This window comes from Myripristis murdjan, chromosome 1 (genome assembly GCF_902150065.1).
Source record: "Myripristis murdjan chromosome 1, fMyrMur1.1, whole genome shotgun sequence".
Lineage (NCBI taxonomy): Eukaryota > Metazoa > Chordata > Actinopteri > Holocentriformes > Holocentridae > Myripristis > Myripristis murdjan.
In genome coordinates, this window is record NC_043980.1 from 28743789 (window position 1) to 28767370 (window position 23582).

General features: G+C 42.1%; 2 protein-coding genes across 2 annotated transcripts; both read right to left on the bottom strand.

Moving 5' to 3' along the window:
- Nucleotides 1–889: 889 nt before the first annotated feature.
- On the bottom strand, nucleotides 890–5725 carry msmo1 (methylsterol monooxygenase 1). The gene is made up of 6 exons (XM_030050332.1): nucleotides 5639–5725; nucleotides 4303–4596; nucleotides 4010–4158; nucleotides 2921–3047; nucleotides 2448–2602; nucleotides 890–1453 (listed from the first exon to the last, which is right to left on the bottom strand). Exons 2-6 carry the CDS (start codon nucleotides 4555–4557, stop codon nucleotides 1264–1266), a joined length of 876 nt encoding a protein of 291 aa, XP_029906192.1. The 5' UTR covers nucleotides 4558–4596; nucleotides 5639–5725; the 3' UTR covers nucleotides 890–1263.
- Nucleotides 5726–6339: 614 nt separating this feature from the next.
- Nucleotides 6340–23042, bottom strand: klhl2 (kelch-like family member 2). The gene is made up of 15 exons (XM_030060683.1): nucleotides 22513–23042; nucleotides 20107–20226; nucleotides 19878–19984; nucleotides 18895–19016; nucleotides 17923–18085; nucleotides 16794–16903; nucleotides 16572–16688; nucleotides 14806–14955; nucleotides 11594–11711; nucleotides 10541–10738; nucleotides 9852–9953; nucleotides 9609–9737; nucleotides 9368–9508; nucleotides 9145–9288; nucleotides 6340–7882 (listed from the first exon to the last, which is right to left on the bottom strand). Exons 1-15 carry the CDS (start codon nucleotides 22578–22580, stop codon nucleotides 7854–7856), a joined length of 1818 nt encoding a protein of 605 aa, XP_029916543.1. The 5' UTR covers nucleotides 22581–23042; the 3' UTR covers nucleotides 6340–7853.
- Between the last annotated feature and the right edge of the window lie 540 nt (nucleotides 23043–23582).

Sequence of the window (23582 nt, forward strand, 5' to 3'; positions counted from 1 at the left end):
GAATAAACACACTTACTGAGCTTATTTAGGCCCACTCTGTCATGTGTGTGATGCTGCATTTCAGTTTTCTCCCTCTGTTTATGATCAGGGCAGTACATTACTGAGGTTCTGTTATTGTAGACCTGTCTTTTGGGCTGTGTGTGTGATTCTTTACATTTAAAGTCTGGGATCACCCTGGAGTCTGAGGTGGTTACTGTCTCAGGACTGTGATGGTTGAAATCTGAGGTGCCCAGTGCTGTCAAAGTGCCTTTGAGCTGTTTTGTCACTGGACTCCAAGCTGCTCCAGAGGTGCCGTGCTGAGGTCAGTCGATTTCCGTCCTTTTTGTAGGCACACATAGATGTGTGTGTCTCTGAGGGATTTGCGAAAAACAACACATTGCGGTGCAACTGCACAGCTACTACACATTTCTATTGCAGCTTCAAGTTATCATGTTATCATGTTATCATGTTGTTCACTAAAACACAACCAAAGTCCTGTTTAATGTTGTTCAGATTTTTTATTCTAATATGACAAACACATGACAAAACATTTTCAAAGTTTTTTTTAGAAAATCAGAACATCACATACTCATAGATAAAGTGAGCTATGAGCCACGAGTTCCGTCTAACCCAATAGGCTGGATACAACAGGCCTCTGCAACCCACCAGTTCCCTGTACACCAATACTGGTTCATCAGATCTCCACATGGGTTGCATCAAACATGCCCGACTTTGTTTCAGATGTCTGCTTCGAGCTCAGACAGATCCAGCTGAGCTTCAACAGGATCCTGACTCACTTCACACGAAGAGGAAGAGCTAAAGTGCTAAGAGGTTCAGAGGTATATGGAAGCAGTTCAGTTATGTGATAAAGCTTTTTCCAATCAGTGAAAAAAGCAAAGCCACAAAGGAAAACAGGGATGTTTGCAATTTTTATTCAGCAAACATTTGGGACAAGGCACAGAAGACTGACTGAAAGTCAACATGTTGTCTGACTCAGGTTTAGTTCACAACAGCGCTGATCCGTTCAAAGTACAGTCCAAAACAGAAGGTTTGTGTGTCTGTGTGTGTGTATGTGTGTGACAGAGAGAGAGAGAGAGAGAGAGAGAGAGGGAGGGAGAGAGAGAGAGAGAGAGAGATCAAGTGTACTGAGTGACAGAAGGGCAGCACAGTGTGTGTACTTGGGTGCTCACTGTGTGTCTAAGTGACTCCCAGCCTCTCCTATCCTCCTGCCCTACACCACACTGGGTGTGAATGGGAGCAGGCGAGTGTGTGTGTGTCAGTGGTTTACTGCTCCTTCTTGCCCTCCACTTTGAGCATGTGCTTGTTGTACTGGCTGTCCGTCTTCAGCAGCTTGTCCCACCAGGTGAACGTGGACGCGTAGTTCCCGACAAAGTTCATGTGGTGGAAGTCATGGAAACGGGCGCCAGCGTAGAACGGGATCAGGTGGAGCGGGTTCAGGGGGATGTCGTACCCACTGAGGGACAGAGGGGAACAACTGTTGGTCGTAGTGCTCCATCCGTGGAAAATTATTCAAATAACTAATAATTTTAATCTTTTGTAGTGAAAATAAACACAGAGAGGTTAAATCTGTGCAAATGCTTAGATTTCCTTACTTTTCTGAAGTTTTTTTTTATCATTAGAAAATTAATACTCTGGGTTTTGTTGGCTGCCTAAGCACAAAATGTTAAAAAATTAGTCTGGTCTCTGGTAACTTGTGAGCACATTTTATAGACAAAATGATGAACTGATCATTTGATTATTGATTGAACAATTCATGAATTACTTGATAATGAAAACAAACAAATGTTGCAGTATTTATTCTCCTCTATCTGTGTCTCTCCCATATCAGAACAATGTATGTAATCCAAACAAATGAACAAATAAATAATAGAAATACAAAATAGGCCCCAAAAGCATAAATGCTTCCCAATACTGCAATGACATCTGGAATTCTCTGTGGCCCTCTAGTGGTCAAACTAGGGAGCAACACCTCAACAGCAAACCAAGAGAAACAAGTGAGGCATGTACACGGATGTTGACTCAGTTTTTTGTAATAAACACTGCTTGCTGAGGTTTTTCTCTAACCCTGTGATTAAGAACAAGTTTATAAATAGATTAAGTTTGGAGTCATGTCTAAATTCTAATGTTATGAGATCCAGGCAGGTCTTTATAGTAGTAGAAAACGACTTTATTTGTTTAGCTTATCTTCTCCCATTTTGTACAGGCGAAGGCCTTGTATATGGTGATTTGGTTATTTTAATCAGTTGTAGGCATGTGTGAGATGAATCCCAACCTCTTTCATTGTTATAAAGGGCCAGCATAGTGAAACAATATACTGTTGTCTGAACTTGTATTTTTCAAATACAATGCATTTCTACATGGAAATAAAAAGAAGCTGTTTTTGCCTTATATTTTCATGGTTATTTTAATTAGATGCTGAAAAAGTCAACAGAATTACTGTGTCCTACCTGTGGACATCAATGGTCTCCAACAGGCGGAAGGCCACCCAGGCCCACAGCAGGGACACGTGGTTACAGAAGATCATGATGCCGATGAAGAAGCCGGCGCCCAGGATGAGAGTCTCGGCGGGATGGGCGTACTCTGCCTGCATGCCAAACGGAGCCTGAGGAGCAGCAGAGGGACTGATAAGTGTGTGTGAGTGTGAGGCAGCATAATGGCCCTGTCCTTGTGAACACTTTGCACGATCCCAAGAGACAAGGCACAATTTACACATCTTAATGAATGCATGTATGTTTTACATTAGACATTTCTCATTTTTAAGTCTACAAGGTAGAATTTTATCGAAAAGACTGTGTGTGTGTGTGTGTGTGTGTGTGTGTGTGTGTGTGTGTGTGTGTCTGTGTGTGCGTGCGTGCATGCGTGCGTGTGTGTGAGTGTGGTTTTTTCTTTTTTTATCTTTACACGTGAGTGCTTTACTCACGGTGAACTCATGGTGGACTTTGTGGATGTATTTATAGATCCTGCGGTGATGCAGCAGGCGATGCAGAAAGTAGTGCCAGGTATCCTCAACGACAGCACAGCCAAAGCACTGGGCCAGGAGGTAGGGCCTGCAGCACGGGACAGGCAGAACACGCACATCCTTTATTACTCTCTTCTTTTTCTCCACTTGAATTATTTATTGAGTTTCTTCTTTTAACTCAATACTAAGACATACATAAACAACTCCAGAACAACAACATTCTGTTAGTGCGCCGTCATTCTATCCATAGACATCCCAGTCGAAATCGGCATGAAAAAACCTGTTTAGTCCAACGTCCTCTTTCTTTGTGGACCTTCTTTAGGGTTTCATTTGCTTTCTTATTCGTCTTAATATGCACCTATAAGTAATCTTTCAACATGCACATGCTCTTATAATGTTACAAATCTCATAAACACAGCTATACAGCCATGTCAGCCTGTTTTTGGTGGTTCTGCTAATCCAATGAGCTTTTCCCACTGCCACATTTGACTAAGCGCTCATTATGGAGCTCCACGGAGAAGTGGCAGCTCCTCTGATAAAAGGCTGTATAAATTGTGACATTTTCACCTGCAACATAATTAGTCGGGGCACACATGAAGCATCGAAAATTGACACCATAACGAACGTATATAACTAATATTATAATTAAAGGGTAACATTTTGTAGGCTGTATTTTGTATGTTTTGGTATGTTTGGTATGCATCTTGCATTATTTTCTTAAATGTGTGGCTATGTTTGTAGTACTAGTCACATTGAATACTTAGTGTGTGTGAGTGGATGAGCCAATGCACTGATATGTAATCCTGACGAAGGCCTGGATGCAGAAACATCAGTGTATTACAGTTTAGTAGGAGCACTTAGACAGTGTGCAGACTCTGTTTCTTTGAATCTGTGTGTTCTCCACCGTCTAGATGATGTTTTTCCTCCTGTTTTTGACAATGTTGGTGTGTAATAATTTCTTAACTGTACTCCCTGTCTAGGGATCTTTCAAAGTTACATGTGTTTGCGCGTCTGTTTGTGTTTAGTTTAGTTTTGCTTTTTTCCACTGACCAGCGGGGCATGGAGTCCCAGTCATAGGGGATGTTGAAGAATTCAGTGAAGTAGTAAGTCCCGCAGATCAAAGGCAGCTGGATGCAGAAATGGTTGAACAGCAGCATCTTAAAACACCTCCACTGCTTCTCCCAGGTCTCTGGCTTGTCCTGTACACACACACACACACACACACACGCACACACACACACACAGCCGTAGACATAAAAAAAGCATTACTCAAAACAATTTCACTTTTTGAAATTTAAATTAGAGCCACGTATACACACACACACACACACACACACACACACCTGTTGGATCTTGTATTTCTGCATAAAGGGCATGAACTGGAAGAGGAAACCGGGCAGGCAGAAGAGGAAGTAGATGCCCTCGTGGACGATGAGTGAGCCCCAGGTGGCGATCTGGAACTTGGTGTAGTTGTCCAGCATGTAGCCCCAGGCGTGTTTCAGCGAGGGCTGGAAGGGGTTCTCTGGTAAAACTGCATCTACGTACTCCACTGCCAGGTAGGCAGAGCCGAAGATGTCTGCCGTGCGGTTCACCTCCATGATGGATCCTGCTGGGTGACTGTGGGTCTGAGGAGAGGACTGGAAACCAGAAACGCTGTGTCACGTGTAAAATTCAAAAGTAAAGATGGAGTAAAGGAAAATATCATGCTAGCTTCGGCTCCCAACTGTGTTACTCCATTTTGAGTTTACCTGTTAGTAATACTAATGCAAATAATTATAATAATAATATAAGCATCAATTAAGTCCTTTGCCATCAATTGATTGCAATGATAAATAGAGGATAAACAGAATACAAACTAAATTAACAAATTCCAGCACTGGCATAAAATCAAGACAAGAGCAGAACATGATGGGCAAAAACAAAAGTAAAATAGTAAAATACACGTCAAATTATATACATCTGTTTAATAACAAACATAATGATTATAAATGCATTACCCCATAATTTAACAAACAGCATGCAGAAGTCCCTCTCATTTTGCAATTACAAGAACGGTATATACAGTGTTATATAATTACACTGCACAATGTGCGGTTGTAATTCAGGCAAATGCAGCGACTAGACTGTTTTATGTTATTATCAAATAACCCCTTTTCCCGGAATAGCCCCTTTTCATGTATTTCATTTTAATGAAATAATTGCAACACATTTAAGGCTGCTCGTCTTCGCAAACAGAAGTCTAATAAGACCATAATTAATGCAATTTAAGAGCAAAGGCAACTACATAATTGCCGAATGAAGCAACCAGCGGGTATGAACAGCTCCCAGCAACTCTGAACCAAAAAGACAATAACAAATTAAAAATTCCTGACAACATAAACCTACACTTCTCCTTCTGTATTTCTGTTGGAGGCTATATGCTCTTGGAATATGCAAAACTTTAAATTATAGTTTTGTGGATCTCAAATATTGACAAATTATTTTGACTTGTGGTTTACAAATGAGCGTGTTTATCTCCTCACAGGGATAAATAGCTCATCTCTATAGATACATTCCCCAGGTTATAATTTGCACTATATTGAGACTACATGCACAAACACACGAATGTACATTTGCCCCTGCATCACATCAGTAAAATAATCAGCGGATATTAATTAGGACAGTAGCGTCGGATCTCACCTTCTCGCAGAGCTTTCCGTCTACCTGAGAGAGAGGCGGCCGGCCGAGAGAAGTACAGTGTTATTTGACAATCCGATTGGCCGAGAGGAGAGCAGAGTGACGTCGGGGGGCAGAGCGGCGTCGCTGATTGGCCCGCGGTATGGAGTGATGATAGTGAGACGCGGAGTTTCTACAGCAACGGCCAATCAGAGGCGCGCTCGGCTTTCATAACCTTTGGAGTGCGATACAGACTGCAGGGGCTGAGGATGGGGTGGTCGGACAACTTTGCTTTGAGTCATGGATGCCTTCCATCTTAAAAGTGCAGCTTTAATATAATAGATGATAACACAAACGTGGACTTTATTGTGGAGGGAAAAATCCACCTGAATTCTCTCTCTCTTTTTATTGTGGAATAATTTGCCCATCATTTTAGGCAAAAATGTACATGATACTAAGTCAAAATGAGGAATAAAAAAATTAATGAGTAATTTATGTTTGCCTTATGATTACTGAGTTAGGTCATTTTTCCCCCTATCTTTTCATAGGCTACACTATTTAATACAATACATACCGATTTTACTTCACTTCGTTTCATGGTTCACAAGTACTACTGCCACGTAATAAAATTTCGCACTTTAATTTACTCTAATGCAACTCACAGTGCAGTAGATACCAGTTCAATGTTCCTCTCTTTTAAGAAACAGTCATATTTTCCCCACAGCTTTAAATACAAGAAGCATATTTATTAATGATAATATAAAACAAGTAATGAAACATTTCAAAGATCATTAGCCTACATGACATTCCTCAATACACTGACAAGAAACAGCGATACCAGTACTATAGCAATTTTCAATATAGGAGAGGCAAGAGAAAGAGACTGATAAAAGAAACTCAATAGTAGGTTTGGTCACTTTCCAGAAAGAGAAAAACAGATTAGTCAAAGTAGGAAGAGAGTAATAAAGAGAGACGGAAATAAAGAGACATAGTAAAATTGGCACATTCATATTAAGTCAGGGTGTGCAGTAGTTAACAGGGTTGCTACACCAGGGGAGAGCGAGGAAGAAGAGGATAAGTGTTTACTGTTTAGGAGTAAGAGGTTAGAGCTCGAGACCATGCAGTGAGTTCAGCCCATTATCACTTGCTGTCATTAGTGGTTACAACCACAACAAAAAAAATGGCCACTGGGTGACAGTAAAGCACTAATAAATACAGCTGTTTATTTCATTTCAAACAGCTGCTTCCTCTGTGTGTCACTCATTTTGGCACCATGAAATGAGACTTCTTCTCCTCTACCGGTAGAGTTACTGTAGTGTTCCACTGAAAATCTCTGTCTTTTTTTTTTTTTTCTTCCAGAAGAAATGTACATTATCTTCTACCACCGCTTCCCACGTGGCTCTTAGGAATACATGCGGGCCGGCGCTCAACTCACACTCTGTTACCAATCTATTCTCAGAGGTTATCGTTTCTTTTTCCAAGGACAGCCACCGAGTCCAACTGCGCTCTGTCCAGGTAATTCTACACCAGCAGCGAAACACGGGAGAGGAAACGGGAAACAGGGCATAATTTGACATTCAGCCACATTGGAACACTGTAAAGGTGAGAGATCGGGGGTGCGGTCGTGCTCTGTGTCAGACCAGGCGTCACCACAGAAACACAGGCGCACGGATCACACAAACACGCATGCGCACATGTGCAAGCAAGGCAGCACGCGCACATGCAAGCATTCACACACACAGACGCACACACACACACACATGTACAGACACGTACACTTCTTGGGATGATAAAATAAAGGAGAAAACAAGATTACAGTCCCAATTTCTCCTTCTCTGCCTTCCTCTACCATAACTCCAGACTGAATTGGTGGGTCTCTCTCAGAACTGGTTCATGTCAACATTGTGTTAGTGTAAGAGTCACTTTGCAGCTCCTCATCAGTAGCATTTCGATGGCACTGCCGTGGTACAGTGGCGCTCAAAACCGATTTGTCCACTTAGTGCCGCAGTCCGGCCGTAAGAGGATAAAAACGTGGTTCGATCCCCTTCCGCTTACAGCTCCGCTATTTATTAAGTGCAAAAATCTTCATCACTATCAGCCTTGTCATCGTGTTCTTCATCTTCATCAGTGCCTGTGGAGGCTGCCAATGGTCGAAGCATCGGCATCAGAGACAGTCCAAGATCGGTATTCAGCAGAAGCAAACATTCTGCTCCAAATCAGTGGCAGGCCTCGAGAGCAGTCATAAGGGCTTGTCGATCACAGTCACACCTGTGATGAAGAAGAACCAGGTTAAGATGACACAACCAAGTGTTGAAGATGTTACACAGCTTTGATACAGATTTTCATCAGGAAAAATGAATTAATAATTAAAATTTTCATTATTTATAGTAGTAGTGGCAGCAGCAGATAACAATAACATTTACAGATTACATTTTCCTTTCATTCAAATAAAACTGCTGGGTATGGACACTTTCTCCACCATCAGTAAGTGACGAAATGAAGCCTAAGAGTTTCAAACTGTCTCACAGAGAACAGCAGGTAAGAACTCAGTGCCGAGAAAGGTGGATGCATCGATATTATAGCTTTTGCCTTTGCTATTCTTTAGTGTAATGTGTTCAGATACTAGCCGGGCTGGTAAACTTGTGTGTGCTCTGCTGTTACCTGGTGTTAAATTATATATTTCTGGATTCTGAAGTGCAAATTTTCTTGCTGCCATTGGGAGCTGCCAAGATTCGAAACTACCTAATGCAGCTTTAACAACATCTTAGAGGAAAAGTTCCACCAAATGAAAACATTCTCATCTACTTACTCAAGCACAGTTGTGAGACTTGGGAGAATAGTTCCCACAAGTTCTCACAAGTACAACATGGATGTGCAAGGCCTTATGCACATTAGCATGAGCTATTTCAAGGGCTGCAGTGCAGATTTGGTTTAGATTTAGATATTCTTCACTCAGGATGTGTGCATTTCACTTCAAAAGACTTGGATCATGCTGCATGAAATGTTCTAGCTACCTTCCTATGTGATGTATTCATGGTATGTGTCTAGGCAAGACAGACTACACCTTCTTGCTTATTTTGTCTTTCCAATTTCGGCAAAATGTCTGGCAATGGATCTGTGGGCTTCCAAAGTCTGTTAGTTCTGAATGAAAAAACACAAGGGACTCTGTTTTCCTCTCGTTAATTTCATTACAAACATAATGAAGACGGTACTCAGTTTTGTCTATATATGCATTATTTATTTGGTTTGGCATTTATCGTGGCAAGCTAGTATCTTTGCTATAAAGTCCAGCAGCTGGAAATACAAAGACACCAGCGTAAATGGGCGGGGCGCATAGCGTCAACAAAAGAAGACACTCGGTCTCTGCCCCAACTGGCACAGGGGCGAGTAGACAATGACAAAACTGTCATATTTGGGTGAACTGTGCCTTTAACTTGACTTGCGGTGGTGGAGTGGCATGTGAACAGTGTTCTACTTTTTTTTTTTTCCCCCTTCCTCTGCAGTATAAACGTTCATGTGCATGTACAGACCTGCATAACTGCGTCCCGTGCTCATGCAGGCAGGCAGTAGTGTCCACTTGTCGGAGTTTGGATTATAAAACTCCACAGACGCCAAGTTACAGCTGCCGTCGTCTCCCCCCACCACATACAGTAAGTTGTTCACCGCACACACACCTGAAACACACGCAGCACACCAGTGAGAGCAGTATATTTGAAAGCAGCATGAACAGCGAGCATTCTGGCTCTTCTTTACCTGCGTTGCGTCGGCACATGTTCATATCCGCTACCTGCCGCCAGCTGTTGGAGGCCGGGTCATAAACCTCGCAGCTCTTCCTCACCAGCGGGCCGTCATGCCCCCCCACAGCATACAGCAGTCCCTTCAACACTCCTACACCTGTTGAAGATGTCACACACATGGCAGGTATAATAAAAACCACACATATAGTGATGGACACATGCCACACACAGACACACACACTGACACAAACACACACCCGCCCCGCTGCGCCGAGTGCCCATCTCAGCAATGTAGCTCCACGTGTTGCCGCTTGGATTGTACGCCTCTACCGTGCTCAGACACTGCCGGGTCGCTCCATCATAACCTCCAACTGCATACAGGATCCCTGAAAAACACACACACACACACACACACACAGTGGCAAACAGAATGCAAATAATCCACGAGTGAGACAGGCGTTTTTTTAACTATAGAACGCTGAACCAGAAAATGTATTCACCGTTGACGACGCCCACTCCCACGCTGCTGCGTCGGGTGCTCATGGGTAAAACATGGAACCACTCATCCGTCTTTGCGTTGTATGCCTCAACTGTCGAGAGGCCTGCAAACACATACGAACAACTGCCACTATAAGCAGCACTATTATTAATACATTTTCATAGGGCTGCATGTAAATGTTTTTCCTTTTTTGGCTGATATTGATATCAAATTCAATACTGATACCAATATGCAATGTCAATGAGTTGTGATAAGTGTAGTGAAAATGCAGCTGCAAAACAGGTTAAGCTTTTCAGATCCGTCTTTTTTTTTGTCAGCAAAAGACTACACTACTTTTATTCTGTTGCTAATTTGAGAGGTGTATTAAGCTGCATTAAGACACAAAAAGCTGACAATTCCACAATCAGTTAAGTATCAGCAGTTAAAATCATATGGGATATCTATCTATGTATTCCCTGATTTTTTGCGATACTCTTTAGATTCAAAAAGGAAACCTGTGTTTTTAATTCGCACCCTTCACTACGTTGGGTCAGCTGGTACAGATGAAGTGTCTTTATTCAAGGACACTTCAGCAGGACAGATGCTTGTTGTGGCCTTTTAGCTCAAGGATGCTCTGTTATGACACATACACATTCATAAAACACACACACACACACACACACACACACACATACAAATGTATAAGACTACCTGTGCTACCGTCGAAGCCTCCCACAGCGTACAGCAGTCCATTGAGGACAGCAGCTCCGAGTGTTGATCGTCGGTCCTGCATGCTGCTCACACAGCTCCAGCGGTCCATGACCGGGTCGTAACAGTCGACCGTCCGCACGCGCAGAGAGCCGTTGAAACCGCCGACCGCATACACACACCCGCCCACATACACCACACCTGTAGAGAACACACAGATCGGATCATCACAAATACTGTGTATAATGGAAAAGTGATGCACACCGAGGGTAACTGTGAGGTGCTGAAACAGACTCAGAAAAAGAAAAAGTGTCTCACGCTCCCGCTCCATACGTGTCACTTTTTATTTTGGACATTTTGGAACACTTTTTTCTTTTTCCAAATCATAAGTACTAAATATACACCACAAAAGTTAGCAAGGGTGACTGTTAAAATGGCCTCAGAGAGGAATTGGATGACTCTATATATTTAAAGGAATACTGAGATGAGATGATCAGATGATCATCATCTGACAAGATGTTCAATACCATTTTCACCTCTGCACATCCAGTGGTTCTGTTCCTATGGGTAGCATATCGTGTTAGCTTAGCATAAACACTTGAAGTCTATGGGAGTCATTAGCCTAGCTCCGTCAATAAACCTTACAGCAACTCTGAAGCAGTCTTATTTAAACAATGTATCGTGTTTCTGAAATGCACGTCTTTGAATTAAAAAAAAAAAAAAAAAAAAAAAGGGGTGAGGGTGGGGGGGTGGGGGTTGGGGGTTCATTTCAGGAGAAGTTAGATGGTGGACCGCTGCCTCCTAAAACAACCTTTCAAACACACGTGACATACTGTGTAAATAAGACAGCTTTGGAACTGGAGTAAGGTTTATTTTTCACTTTGACTGAGTGTTTACGTTAAGTTAACACAAAATGCTACTCATGGGAACTGAACCAGTGGACCTACAGAGGTGATAGTGGTATCTTGTATCAATCTGGGTAAATCTGAAAAAAGGACTTTTGCCCAAAACACTGGAGTATTCCTTTAAGGCTGAGAGCTGTTGAGGGTTTTCTACCTGCTCTGCACCTCCTGGTGGGGAGTTCAGCCACCTGGTACCATCGTTGCTCCTCAAAGTCATAACACTCCACACTCCGGATGGCCTTGGGAGCCTGGCCTCCAACCACTACCATCACCTAAAACACAACCACGGGATAAAAAGTCAACAGTGACCGTGACACCTGTTGTTGGCGCTGTGGCGGGTCAATCTTTTTAATTGTGTAGATGCTGGAAATCAACGCAAAAAGTTTCATCAAATTTAACCCAGCTGCGTCTGAGATACTGAACGTGAACTTTAGGGCCCCATTGGCCTGGTGGTGGTGCAGTGAGGGTCAACCAAGTTTAAGCTCAAAACACAGGGTCACAGTGTAAATATCCATCAATCATTACCCCAAGTTTTACCCAAAAATAAGGCAGTAAAGGCTTTTAAGTCACACATGACAGATGAACAGGCAGAGCCCGATCTGTATTCCCGTTTCCCATTTTTAATTGTGGAGGACAACTAGCAGCACCATCACAAAGCATGAAGGCCAGCTTATAGACACACTCTGGATCATGTGGAGATGACGCAACCATATTAGCTCTGTTCCCTTCTGTACAACCCAACATACATGACTGATTAATTTTATCTCAGCACCATGTGATGGAGACGTTCAGCCTGCACAGGCTTACGAAGACACATTCACACTATGTGTTGCAGCTAGTGCGTGACAGTCATACTTGTAAACACACACAGTGCGTCACTGCTCCAGCCAGTGTGCCACACTGAATCCACCTTCTCTGAAGCCTTCAATAATCATCTCTAAAAAAGATCAGCAGTAATGGACGTCATGTTGCCGTAAAATTTAGACTATAATTCAGGACAATGAAACAATGTAATTTTCAATTTCTGCAAATCACACAAGCCTTCTGATGCACCACTAAGCCTTCCTGTATATAACAGTAAAGCACCTAACCATGATTTGTGTACAGTGAGATCTTTGGGTAAGCTTTGTGTTACAGCTGTTTACACCCCGCTGGCACAATTCTGTGGCCCTGAATTCATACTGTTAGTGTGTTAATGTTTGTTCTGCTGGCACACAGTATGCCTTCCTGCACTATAAGTGATGTTCTGCTATCTTCTGTCCTGCACCTGGTGTCCAAATCCAGTATTACATAACTGACTATGCATGTGTCAGCACCAATTAACCAGGCCACACTCCTTGTGCATCTGTTTGTATTTGGCAAAATGAAGTGACTCTGGTTTTAAATGTGATGTGTGTGATGTAAACCAGTCACAGAAGATAAAAACTTTACTTTAACACAGTTAATGTTATTTGCACATGTACCTGTATCACCACAAAGTGCCACATTTGGTGTACATTTATGAATCCCCAAAAATCATGCAAAGAAATATAATGTAAACCAATGCAGTTATTGTTAATTTTCCTGCTAAAAAAAAACAACACCAACAGCATAACTTGGATAGTGCATGCAATGCCCTTGGATAGGACATGCAATGCCCTATCCAAGGTTTTCTCTGCACAATGCAGACTCAATAATCTAACCTTTGCGTCAGTGAGCACACATAACATTTTTCTTTCAGGACCAGATGCTAATTCAATTTTATCATTTATCATCTTTCACGTGAATCATATCATGATGACATGGTGATTTCTGGATATTACGACACACAATCCTGCCATCTAAACCGATGATAAGAAGCCAATAAAAAAAGAGACTAAATCAGCCGTGAAATACTTTAAAACATGTAGGAAGAGTTAGGAAAACAACAAGAGTTTTAGGAAGAGTTTAATAGGATGAATATTAATGTGACTGTTTTGATGTGATTTTGCATTCATGAGTCTTATTATGATATATACTATATAATATGGACAAAAGGATTGGGACACCTACACATTACACCTACAGGAGGTTTTATGACATCCCATTCTAAATCCATAGGCATTAATATGGAGCTGGTCCCGTTTGCAGCTATATTAGCTTCCACTTTTCTAGGAAGACTGTCTACAAGATTTTGCAGTGTGTCTGTGGGAATTTTTGCCCGTTCATCCAGAAGACCATTTGTGACCATTGATTGATATTGGACAAGAGGGCCTGGTTCTCAATCTTCATTCTAGTTCATCCCAAAGGTGTTGGATGGAGTTGATGTCAGGACTCTGTGCGGGCCAGTCAACTTCTTCCACACCAAATCTACCCAACCATGCCGTTATGGAGCTGCTTTGTGCACTGGGACACAGTCATGCAGGAACAGAAAAGGGCCTTCCCCAAACTGTTCCCACAATGTTGGAAGCAGAGAATTTTCCAAAATGTCTCGGTGAGCTGAAGCATTAAGATTTCCCTTCACTGGAACTAAGGGGCCGAGGCAAACCCCAGAAAAACAAGCCCATAGCATTATCCCTCCTCCACCAAACTTTACAGTTGGTACAATGCAGTCAGGCAGGGAACGTTCTCCTGGCATTCACCAAACACAGACTCATCCATCAGACCGTCAGATAGAGAAACATGATTCGTCACATTTCCATCGCTCCAGAGTCTGGTGGCGGCGTGTTTTACACCGCTGACACTTGGCGGTGTGCTTGGTGATGTAAGGCTTGTGTGTGGCTGCTCGGCCATGGAAACCCATGCCATGAAGCTCCCGGTGCACAGTTTCTGTGCTGATGTTGATGCAAGAGGAGGTTTGCAGTTTGCAGTTACTGAGTCAGCAGAGCTTTAGCCACTTTTACACACCATGCTCCTCAGCGCTTGGCAACCCCGCTCTGTAACTTTACGTGGCTGAGTTGCTGTGGTTCCTAAACACTTCCACTTTGCAATAATACCACTTACAGTTGATGGTGAGCTCTTTAGAATGAGCCATTCTTTCACAAGTGTTTGTAAAGGCACACTGCATGGCAAGCTGCTTGATTTTATACACCTTTGGCAACAGGGCTGAATGAAGCACCTGAATTCAACGATTAAGAGGTGTGGCCCAATACTATATAGTGTATGTCAATATCAGAAAAAAGTTGCATGGTGTGATCAACTATACTGCACAGTCCTACCATCTTTAAAGCTCACATTTTCCACCAAAGGCACAACTGCATATCTGACTGCACTGCTCAATCAGACAAAGTCTCCAGCTCAAACGCAATCCACCCATAACAGTCAACATGTCTTACAGATCAGTCCTGCCTGTCCTGTCCCTCTCCTCTTTATGGTGATGATGCTCGGTAGAGACAGACAGTGTGCTACCTTAGGACAGCAGGCTGGGGTCCTCATGCGTGTGCGTGCCGTCTTCATCAGCGCTCTCTGGTCCGCTGGCAGCAGGTGGTACTTCATGGCCTCAATCAGGTAGTCTTTACACGCGCTGCTGTTCTTAATCAGACACTCCTCCTCCACCCGCTAACACAGCCGGTCAGTGAGAGAAATACCAATCAGCCATAGAGATTCACATATTTGTATTGGGACAGATAAAGTGCCACACAGACATTTATGGGTGATATGAATATCTGAAATAAAATTAAGGGACAATCCACTCTAAATATAGTTTGAAAGATAGATCAGCATTATTCAGTATGATGATCCTGGATGGCTCAATCAATAAGCAGCTCTTTCCTAAAGCTACTCAGCAGAATATCGAGACTCTCCTGTCGTCTGGAGCTGCTCTACTGACTCCATTTGCAGATTTATTAATGTCTCTGTGAGATTTTACACCCTCAAACTATTAGATTTTACCTTTATTAAAGTTATGTAATAATACAAGTCATGCTCGTAGTACAAAGACATTGCTATAATGTGTAACATACAGGTTATGACATATATGTATAGATTCTCTTTTCCCAAGAAGTCAAGGGCAGCCAAAAATATGCAATCACCTATAATTAAAAAAAAATGCATAATTCTGAGCCTCTCAGAATAACAATCAAAATAAAATTCTTGGTTAACGTGTATCGTTTAAGAAATGCATGAATCTACGATGTGGGAATTCTTTGGATACCTAGAAATTAAGAATTGGCGCAGAGACAAAAACTGAAATCCCACGTGCAGCACTTGAAAAAAAGCCTACAGAGAAAACACAAGCGGCGGGGTAAGCCACCTGGAAAAACAACTCTTTGTGTCGACTTCACATTTGGGCCGTGCTTCTTAAATTGCCTCTGTATCAGAGCACATGTGACAGCAGACTGACAATAATCTGCAGTGTTCCAGCCAGATTGTTTGGGTTTTTTTTGCAGTCAAAAACAGCCTTCTTGGGACAGGAAATGTTGATTATTAAACACTAATGCTGATCACTAAGGCCAATCTGGTTTCAGTTGTATATACCAGTAAGCAAGCAAACAGGTTTATTTATAAAGCACAATTAATACAAACTGGCTTTACAAAGTGCTTTATGAATGAGCAGATAAAAGAACACAACAAAATAAGACAAAAGTGAAAAACAGGTGCATTAAAAACAGGTAAAAATCAAATAAAAATCAATAAGTACTAAATAAATAAATAGTAGCTTTTTTTAAAAAAAAAAGTTAAAAATCAGTTGATGGGTTAACGGCAGACAGCAGACGGTGTAGGATTAGACATTAACCAACACAAGCTGCATGCGTCATTATGTTTTTTGCCATCCCACAATCTTACCAACTGTGGTCAAAAACCAGTTGAACAATAACTGAACTGGATACCTGACATGTTGCCTGGTGATGGCAAACGTGGCATGAGACTATTCTCTTGCCTTGTCTTTTTACCTCATTTGATATATAAACAAAGGTTAGCACTTAAAATTCAACTTAAATTCCAGGAAACTTTCAACAGCATAATACAACCCTAACCAGGCAAGGCTGCGTCAGGAGGACATCCTGAGTGTGATCTGACTGCGAGCACAAGGGGATGTTACTACCAACAAAATGACCTTCAGTGTTTTACGGCTTGAATCTTGGCCGGGCCACCTCAGATTGCAGAGCAGCGTAGAAAACACTCAGTTTCAGAGCTGCTGTTAACAAAAAACAGGCAAAATCAGAGAGCCATACCTGTACAAGGTATTCTCTGGAGAGGAGTGGCAGGCGAACATGCTCCATCAGGTGAGCCAAGTGCTCCTGACGCACGTCTTTATCATGGTTCACCCAGGCAATCACAGCTTCAAATACCTGCAAACACACACCCACCATGTCAGCTGTAAAAATACTCAGTTGTGCTTTGCCATGCTATGTAAGGACGTGTGTGTGTGTGTGTGTGTGTGTGTGTGTGTGTACCTTCTCCTCTGTGGGGATAGTGAGTTTGTCACTGGCAATAAGGCTGGACACTTGCTCCATTCCCAAATTAAGAAACTCTTCACTCCCAACCACCTCGGTGAAATGTTGCTCTGTCAACATAAACCCAAAACACTTTATTCTTTATTGTGTAATTACAGATCAAATTAGTCATCTTCCATGTTGGTGTTACTCTCACTCTCCTTCCCACATTTCTGTCCATACAATTTCTCACGTGCTTTCTCTCTTTTTCGTTTCCCACTTGTACTCTTCCATATTACCACTTCACCAGGTCTCACTGTCTTGTCTTGCCCGCCCGCTATCTCCCGTGTCCTTCAGGACTCATGCGGCCCTTTTTAGTAGAGCATCCACAACTGTGTCACATTCTAGCTCTCACACACACACATACATACACACACACACAAAAATACGGATGCCACGGATGCGCCAGATTTTTAGTCGCTGACACCTGCACCAGTGAAATTCCATGATTCTCGATACCAGATATTGTCAATACCACAGCAAAAACAGAAATCCCATTCAACACACACTTCAACACACACACTTCATTTAAAAATTCAGTATGACCATTAAAAAGATAATGGAACCCGTATGTGTTTCAAATTTTTAAACATACAGGCTACATTAAAATAAGAAAACTGAATTACAACGCTGGCCTGTAGCCTAGAGCAAAATACTAATTTCAGATTACAAGGAAAGAAGGATACAAGGAGGTTTATTGGTCATTATACAGCAGGTTGTATAATGAGATTATATTAGAGGACCTATATGAAACATCCTGCTGTACCAGTAAATATAATGGTGTGATTACATACTCTTGTTTTTATTTAAGGTCCTGTAAGCATGACTGCAGCTCTATTTTTCATATCAACCTTTGAGCATTTCAAAATACAGGCTAAGGCTCCATTAAGAATAACAACACTGTGTTACAGAGTGAGGGATCAAGTTGTGTGTCGCTACTCATTTTCAAAATGTTTTTATCGACTTGGTACCTGGGTATTGATTCCTCTTGTTACATCCCTACCAATGGATATTTTCGCTCCTTCTCTCACATACACACAAATAATCCTGATGCACGCACACACACACACACACACACACACACACACACCTGCGTAGCTGTTGGCCTGTGTGAGGAGCTGAGAGCAGGCGTGGAGGTCAGCGAAGGCTCGTATTCCCAGACAGTTGGACGGATGAAGCTGAGAACTCAGGAACTCACAGCAAGCCTTTTTCACCTCAGTCAGCTGGAGCAGACCCGCTGCCGGCAACAAGGCCTGTGACACACACACACACACACACACACACGCACACACGCACACACACACAGTTAAAACATATGTAAACCTACATTTGGAGGCAGTTTCTGTGCATTGTAATACAGTTGATTTATTTATAGGGCAGACAGGGTGATCGGTGCTCAGAGGCAGTATGTGGCTGTTAAGAGGGTGGCAGGGTGGACCAATAATGACTGATTTATGCACCAATAATGAATTTAAAATGTACTCCAGGTTTGAGTAACTATCTATGAAGTTGAATGTGCATTTACAACATACTTTAGATAACCAGGCTGACCTTACAGAAACAGTAGCTGACACAATGTCATTTAACAGCTACTAAGTAAAGGTGTAACAGTGGTTTGGTTTGTGCCACAATTTGGCTTGAAGAAATTAATCAAATTAATTAGGCCTAATGTGGTGATTAATCAAAAACACTGCTGAATGTTCTACATTATGAGTGTGTGCACTGTATCATGCTCTTGAAAAACAGTATGGTTCGCTGCTCATGTATGGCTCAGTGAACTTAGAATGCAAAATCAGGTTGTTTTTTCCAGTTTCGGTGCAAAAATTGTTACACCTTTACTACTTAGTCCTTAAATCTCTGAAATAATACGTGTATTCCAGTGCTCAAGGTGAAAAATAGATCTGGCCTTGTTTCTGCTAGCCAGTGTGATTTTGATAATGCTGTGTGAGGCTGTTCAGTGAGAAAAAAAAAGCAGTCATGTAGACGATGCATGTACGTGTGCAGGTGTGTGTCTGTGTTAGTGTGTGTGTTAGTGAGTGTGTGTGTATGTGTGTGTGCTTACCTGTACATTATCCTCTGTGACCTGTATCTCTGCTGTGTAGATGTAGTCTATCAGCAGGCCCAGAGTCCAACCATCCATCTCCTTTATCCTCACTCGCTTTGCCCGGCTCTCTGCCATCTCCCCTGTCGACACACACACACACACACACATACATACACACATACAAATAATCAGCCCTCGATCACGACAAAACACCACAGAAGCTGTTATAACTGTGTAGTAAGCCAATCAGCACGGCTGCAACGGTACTATTTCCACTGCTGATTCATCTATCTATTATTTCAATTTTAGTCTATAAAGTGTCGAAAATAATGACAATGGCTCACCAGAAGTTACCCATTCCCAACATGATGTTTTAAAATTGCTTCCTCAGTCTGACCAGCAGCCAAAATAAAATCCTAACTATTAATTTTATGCTATAAATGGAAAAAAGTAAGGCACATCTAGCATGTTAGTGATTTCAGTGAAGCTGTTAATCGATTAGTGCAACTATGATCAATCAATCTTTTTTCCATTGAGGAATCGATTACCTGACTTCGGTCTGAGCAATATGACCGCAAATGCTGTCATGATAAAATGTCAACATCAGCTGATATCAGATATCCGTTGATATCAATAATTATCTCAAAATATATCAAATAATTATCATGTCCCATTGAAGGGTTACTTCTGTCCTCTGAGTGAGAGCTGAAGAAACCAGGAGGCTCTTTGTGCTGACCTCCTTTAGCAAACCAAAACAATAGTTCCTGTGTGCGGTGTGTGTGTGTGTGTGTGTGTGTCTCCTTGCTTGTAACTGGCCGTGCAACCGGATCCTTGTCCGTTCTTGCCACATGATTGGCTATTTGTGCATCAATCAAAAAACGCTGAAATGTTTTGACATCTTAGTGAACAGTTGTCGTTATTGCTATTGTAAATCGACTAATTGTTTCTGCACAAGCGATCAGCATTAAAGAAACTAAACAAGCAGTAAGATTTGTCTAAACCTGTAAACATAGCATGGAAGTAGGGGCTCCCAGCAGCCAGAACCACCCGGTGAGCAGCGATCTCCACATCCTCCGCCACTATGGTCACATCACACAACAGGCTCTGACTGAAGAAGAAAAAGAAAAGAGAGAGAGAGAGAGAGAACGCATATGAGCAAAGCTTAGGTGATGACACAGAAGGGATCGAGGATGGCGGGGCAGCACAGAGCTGAGGGAGAATGTGCATCACCTGCGCAGCTCGTTCATGACTTTGAAGGCCTTCCTCATGTGCCGTGGATTCAGAGTAACAGGACCCTGCCTCTCGACACCATCTTCCTTGTCCAGGGGATGTGGACAAAGTCTAGTACACCTGAGAAGGACAGCACATACACACACACACACACACACACACACACACACACACACACACACACACACAGAATAACTAACTTAATATTGCATGTCTAGACCATTATCTTGCACATGACAAAGTAGAATCATGTGACCACTTTGTTTCCTTTTCCATACAGTCTACACACACTGGAGCTGCAACTAACAATTACTTTCATTATTGACTAATCTGTTGATTATTTTGTCGATTAGGCGATTAGTTGGTTGGTCCATAAAATTTAAGAAAATGGTGAAAAATGCTGATCACAGTTTCCCACAGCCCAAGGTGACGTGCTCAAAAGTCTTGTTTTTTGTCCCAGCCAGCAGGCCACAACCCAGAGACATTTAGCTTACAGCCATAGAAACTGAAGAAACCAGAAAATAATCACATTTGAGAAACTGGAATCAGAAAATTTGGAATATATTCCTCTTATTCATTTAATAGTTGGCAAGTAATCGATTATTCGACTAATCGATGCAGCTCTAATACACAGAGATAGAGACAGAAAGAGAGAATAATATTTTGCATTTACATAAATATGCAGTCACTATCTCTCTTTTTCATTCACACACAACAGCTAAAAGTGAATCTGAATAATACTTGCACCCATTCCCACAACATATATGCTCTTTTCTTACTTAAACATTCACACAGTGATGGAAAAAGTGCTCAAAGCCTTTACTCAAGCAGAAGTAGCAACACCACAAATGGATAAATACTCCATTAAAAGTCCTGCTGCCATAATGTAGTTAAGTAAAAGTATAACGGTATTAGCAGTAAAATGCTGTTAAGCACGGAAAGTAAAAGTAGTTGTTGTGAAGAATGGCTCCTTTCAGACTGGTAGATTATTCATGGATTAATCCGCAAGAATTAGCTTTAATGTTGTAGGTCTAACTGCTCCATATGCAGTGGGCTCGTTTGCACTCTAACAATACATCATATCTAATGTCTTGCATTTAAAAGCTTTTTTCTGCAAAACTGGCAGCTACCATCATCAGATAAATGTGAAGTAAAAAATACAAGTGCAGTAAAAGGTCAAAGTGGGGCTGGGCAGTACTACATAGATATTATGTCAATATTTGATACAGAACTAGGTACTGTCTGGACATTATATTGTGGCGTGACATAAGTGATGTCCTCTGCTTTTGTTGGCTGTAATTCCAGTAAAGGGACGACATTTTCTGAATCTATTAGACTGTTGTAGCTGTTCCACTATTTGCCTCTACCTGCGTGGTCATCACTTCCACATTACTAATGACTGTTCATAAAAATGTCTTGTATGTAAATATCTTGTTAAAGCAACATTAGTCACCCTTACAATATTGGTCAGCACCAATGCACTGGCTCAAAGACATTGAGACATCTGCTTAAGTCCACATCACACAGCCCTAGATTCAAGTCCTACAAAATGGAAACACGCAGGTAAAGTGCAACTACTTCTTAAGCACAGTACTTTATACCTCTGCTTACATGCATGTGGCACAAATGCAAACACAACATAACTAAAATTGCATGCTTCTCATTCCATGGCACGCTCATAGCATCACTCTCTAAGTGAGCCTTAAAGCACACGCATACACAGCAAGGGTGACACTGAGCACATAAACATAACTCTCACAAACACATGCTGGTTTTAATATATTTAAAGGGACGTTGTATTGACTTGCATCCATTCTCTATAGTCTTTGCCCTAATCGTAATCATAAGCAACTTGTGTCTAACCCTAACCTTAACCCAACCCTAATTCTAACGTAAATTATACACCAAAATTTGCCAGTGAAGGCCCCCCAAAGTGTCCTAACAGCACCAATATTCCTCTCAAGAACAGTTTCTCAGAAGTTGGTCCTCACAAATATAGCTAATCAACCACACACACTCTCACACATAAACACACACAGACAATACCTATATATATTAAATTTGTATGACACTGCGTTGCCCACGGACTTACCAATCCTTTGTTTTGTTTTGTTTTGTTTTTTACAAACACACAGTATCCGCACGCAAACACAGCAGACACAGGGCTGTACAGCACACAAAACACACACCCTGCCAGACACAAACTAAAAACCCTTGTGTATCCTAAAAAAAAAAAAAAAAAAAACAAGAGCATGCCACACAGCACCAAACAAACATGCCCCCCTCTCCCTCCCCTGTCCACACAGCTCGGTCCAGAGCCGCGGTCCAGCCAGACCAGCCGCTCTGTCAATGCGGCACCATCAGTCAAGCAGCCACCGGGAAACGTCAACACTCCCTTTCACTTACAGCGGATGAATGTCCATGATTCCGGTGTTTTTCAGCGGCTGGAAACTTGGGGCAGCGGCATGCACCATTCCATATCCACAATGCCTTCTATTATTGGTTTTAAATCAAGCGTGAATCATGATCGGAGCGCGGCTGGTTCCCAGGCGATGAGGACGGGCTCCCACGGCAGCCCGTGCAGGCAGGGTGTTTCATACAGTAGCGCTACGACTGCGGTGACACTCCGTGAAAACACGTTGGGATCCAACCCGGGTGTTGTAGTGCGCCCTGCTTCTTCTCTCGGCTCCAAACGCGCAGGAAGGAAACGACGCCGCTGTCGAGACACGGGCTGCTATTTCATTTTTTTTTTTTTTTTTTGTTTTCCTCTGCTGCTGGGTGTACCGTTTTTTTAGGGGGGTAGGGGGGGCTGCGAGAGGCGGCGGACAAGGCTACCTGTTATTTTCCAATCGCTGATTAAAACGCACAAACAAGGACATGTCGGCAAAGACGTTCCTCTGAGTAGCCAAGGTGTCCGAGAAGAAAGCACTGTCTCCCTCTAGCTGTGGAAGACTGACCGTGGTGGCACGGGGGAAAACAAAACTAAAATAGGAAATGTCACTGATTTCATTCATCAGAAACGGTCTTAATTAGAGAAAATATTTAACAAAAAAAAAAAAAAAAAAAAAAAAAAAAAAAGGACTGCTCTAATTATAGAAATCATTATGGGTTTGGTATGCAGTGAGCCAACAGTCCCACGAAATCAAAAGCAAATATTTTGCAACATTATTATGGGACATCTTGTGAAATGGGGCTCCCTGAAATGAAAATATTTCCTCCCAGATACAGATTCTAGCAAACGTCTTTAAGGATTTTGAGGCTTTGTCGTCATAAACACAGAGAAATCCATACAGAGAAATTCATAGTTGGCAGTCATCACTAAATGCCATCAATATGTATATCAATATCACTTTTTTTGCACCACACATTTGGAATGAACTGCAGTGTAACTTTGAAGCTTGAGACTCTGGTGCCAGCGGGTCATATCAGAAATCTGCTCAAAACTCTGGTTGACTTAAGCTGCGACTGTTTTTGGG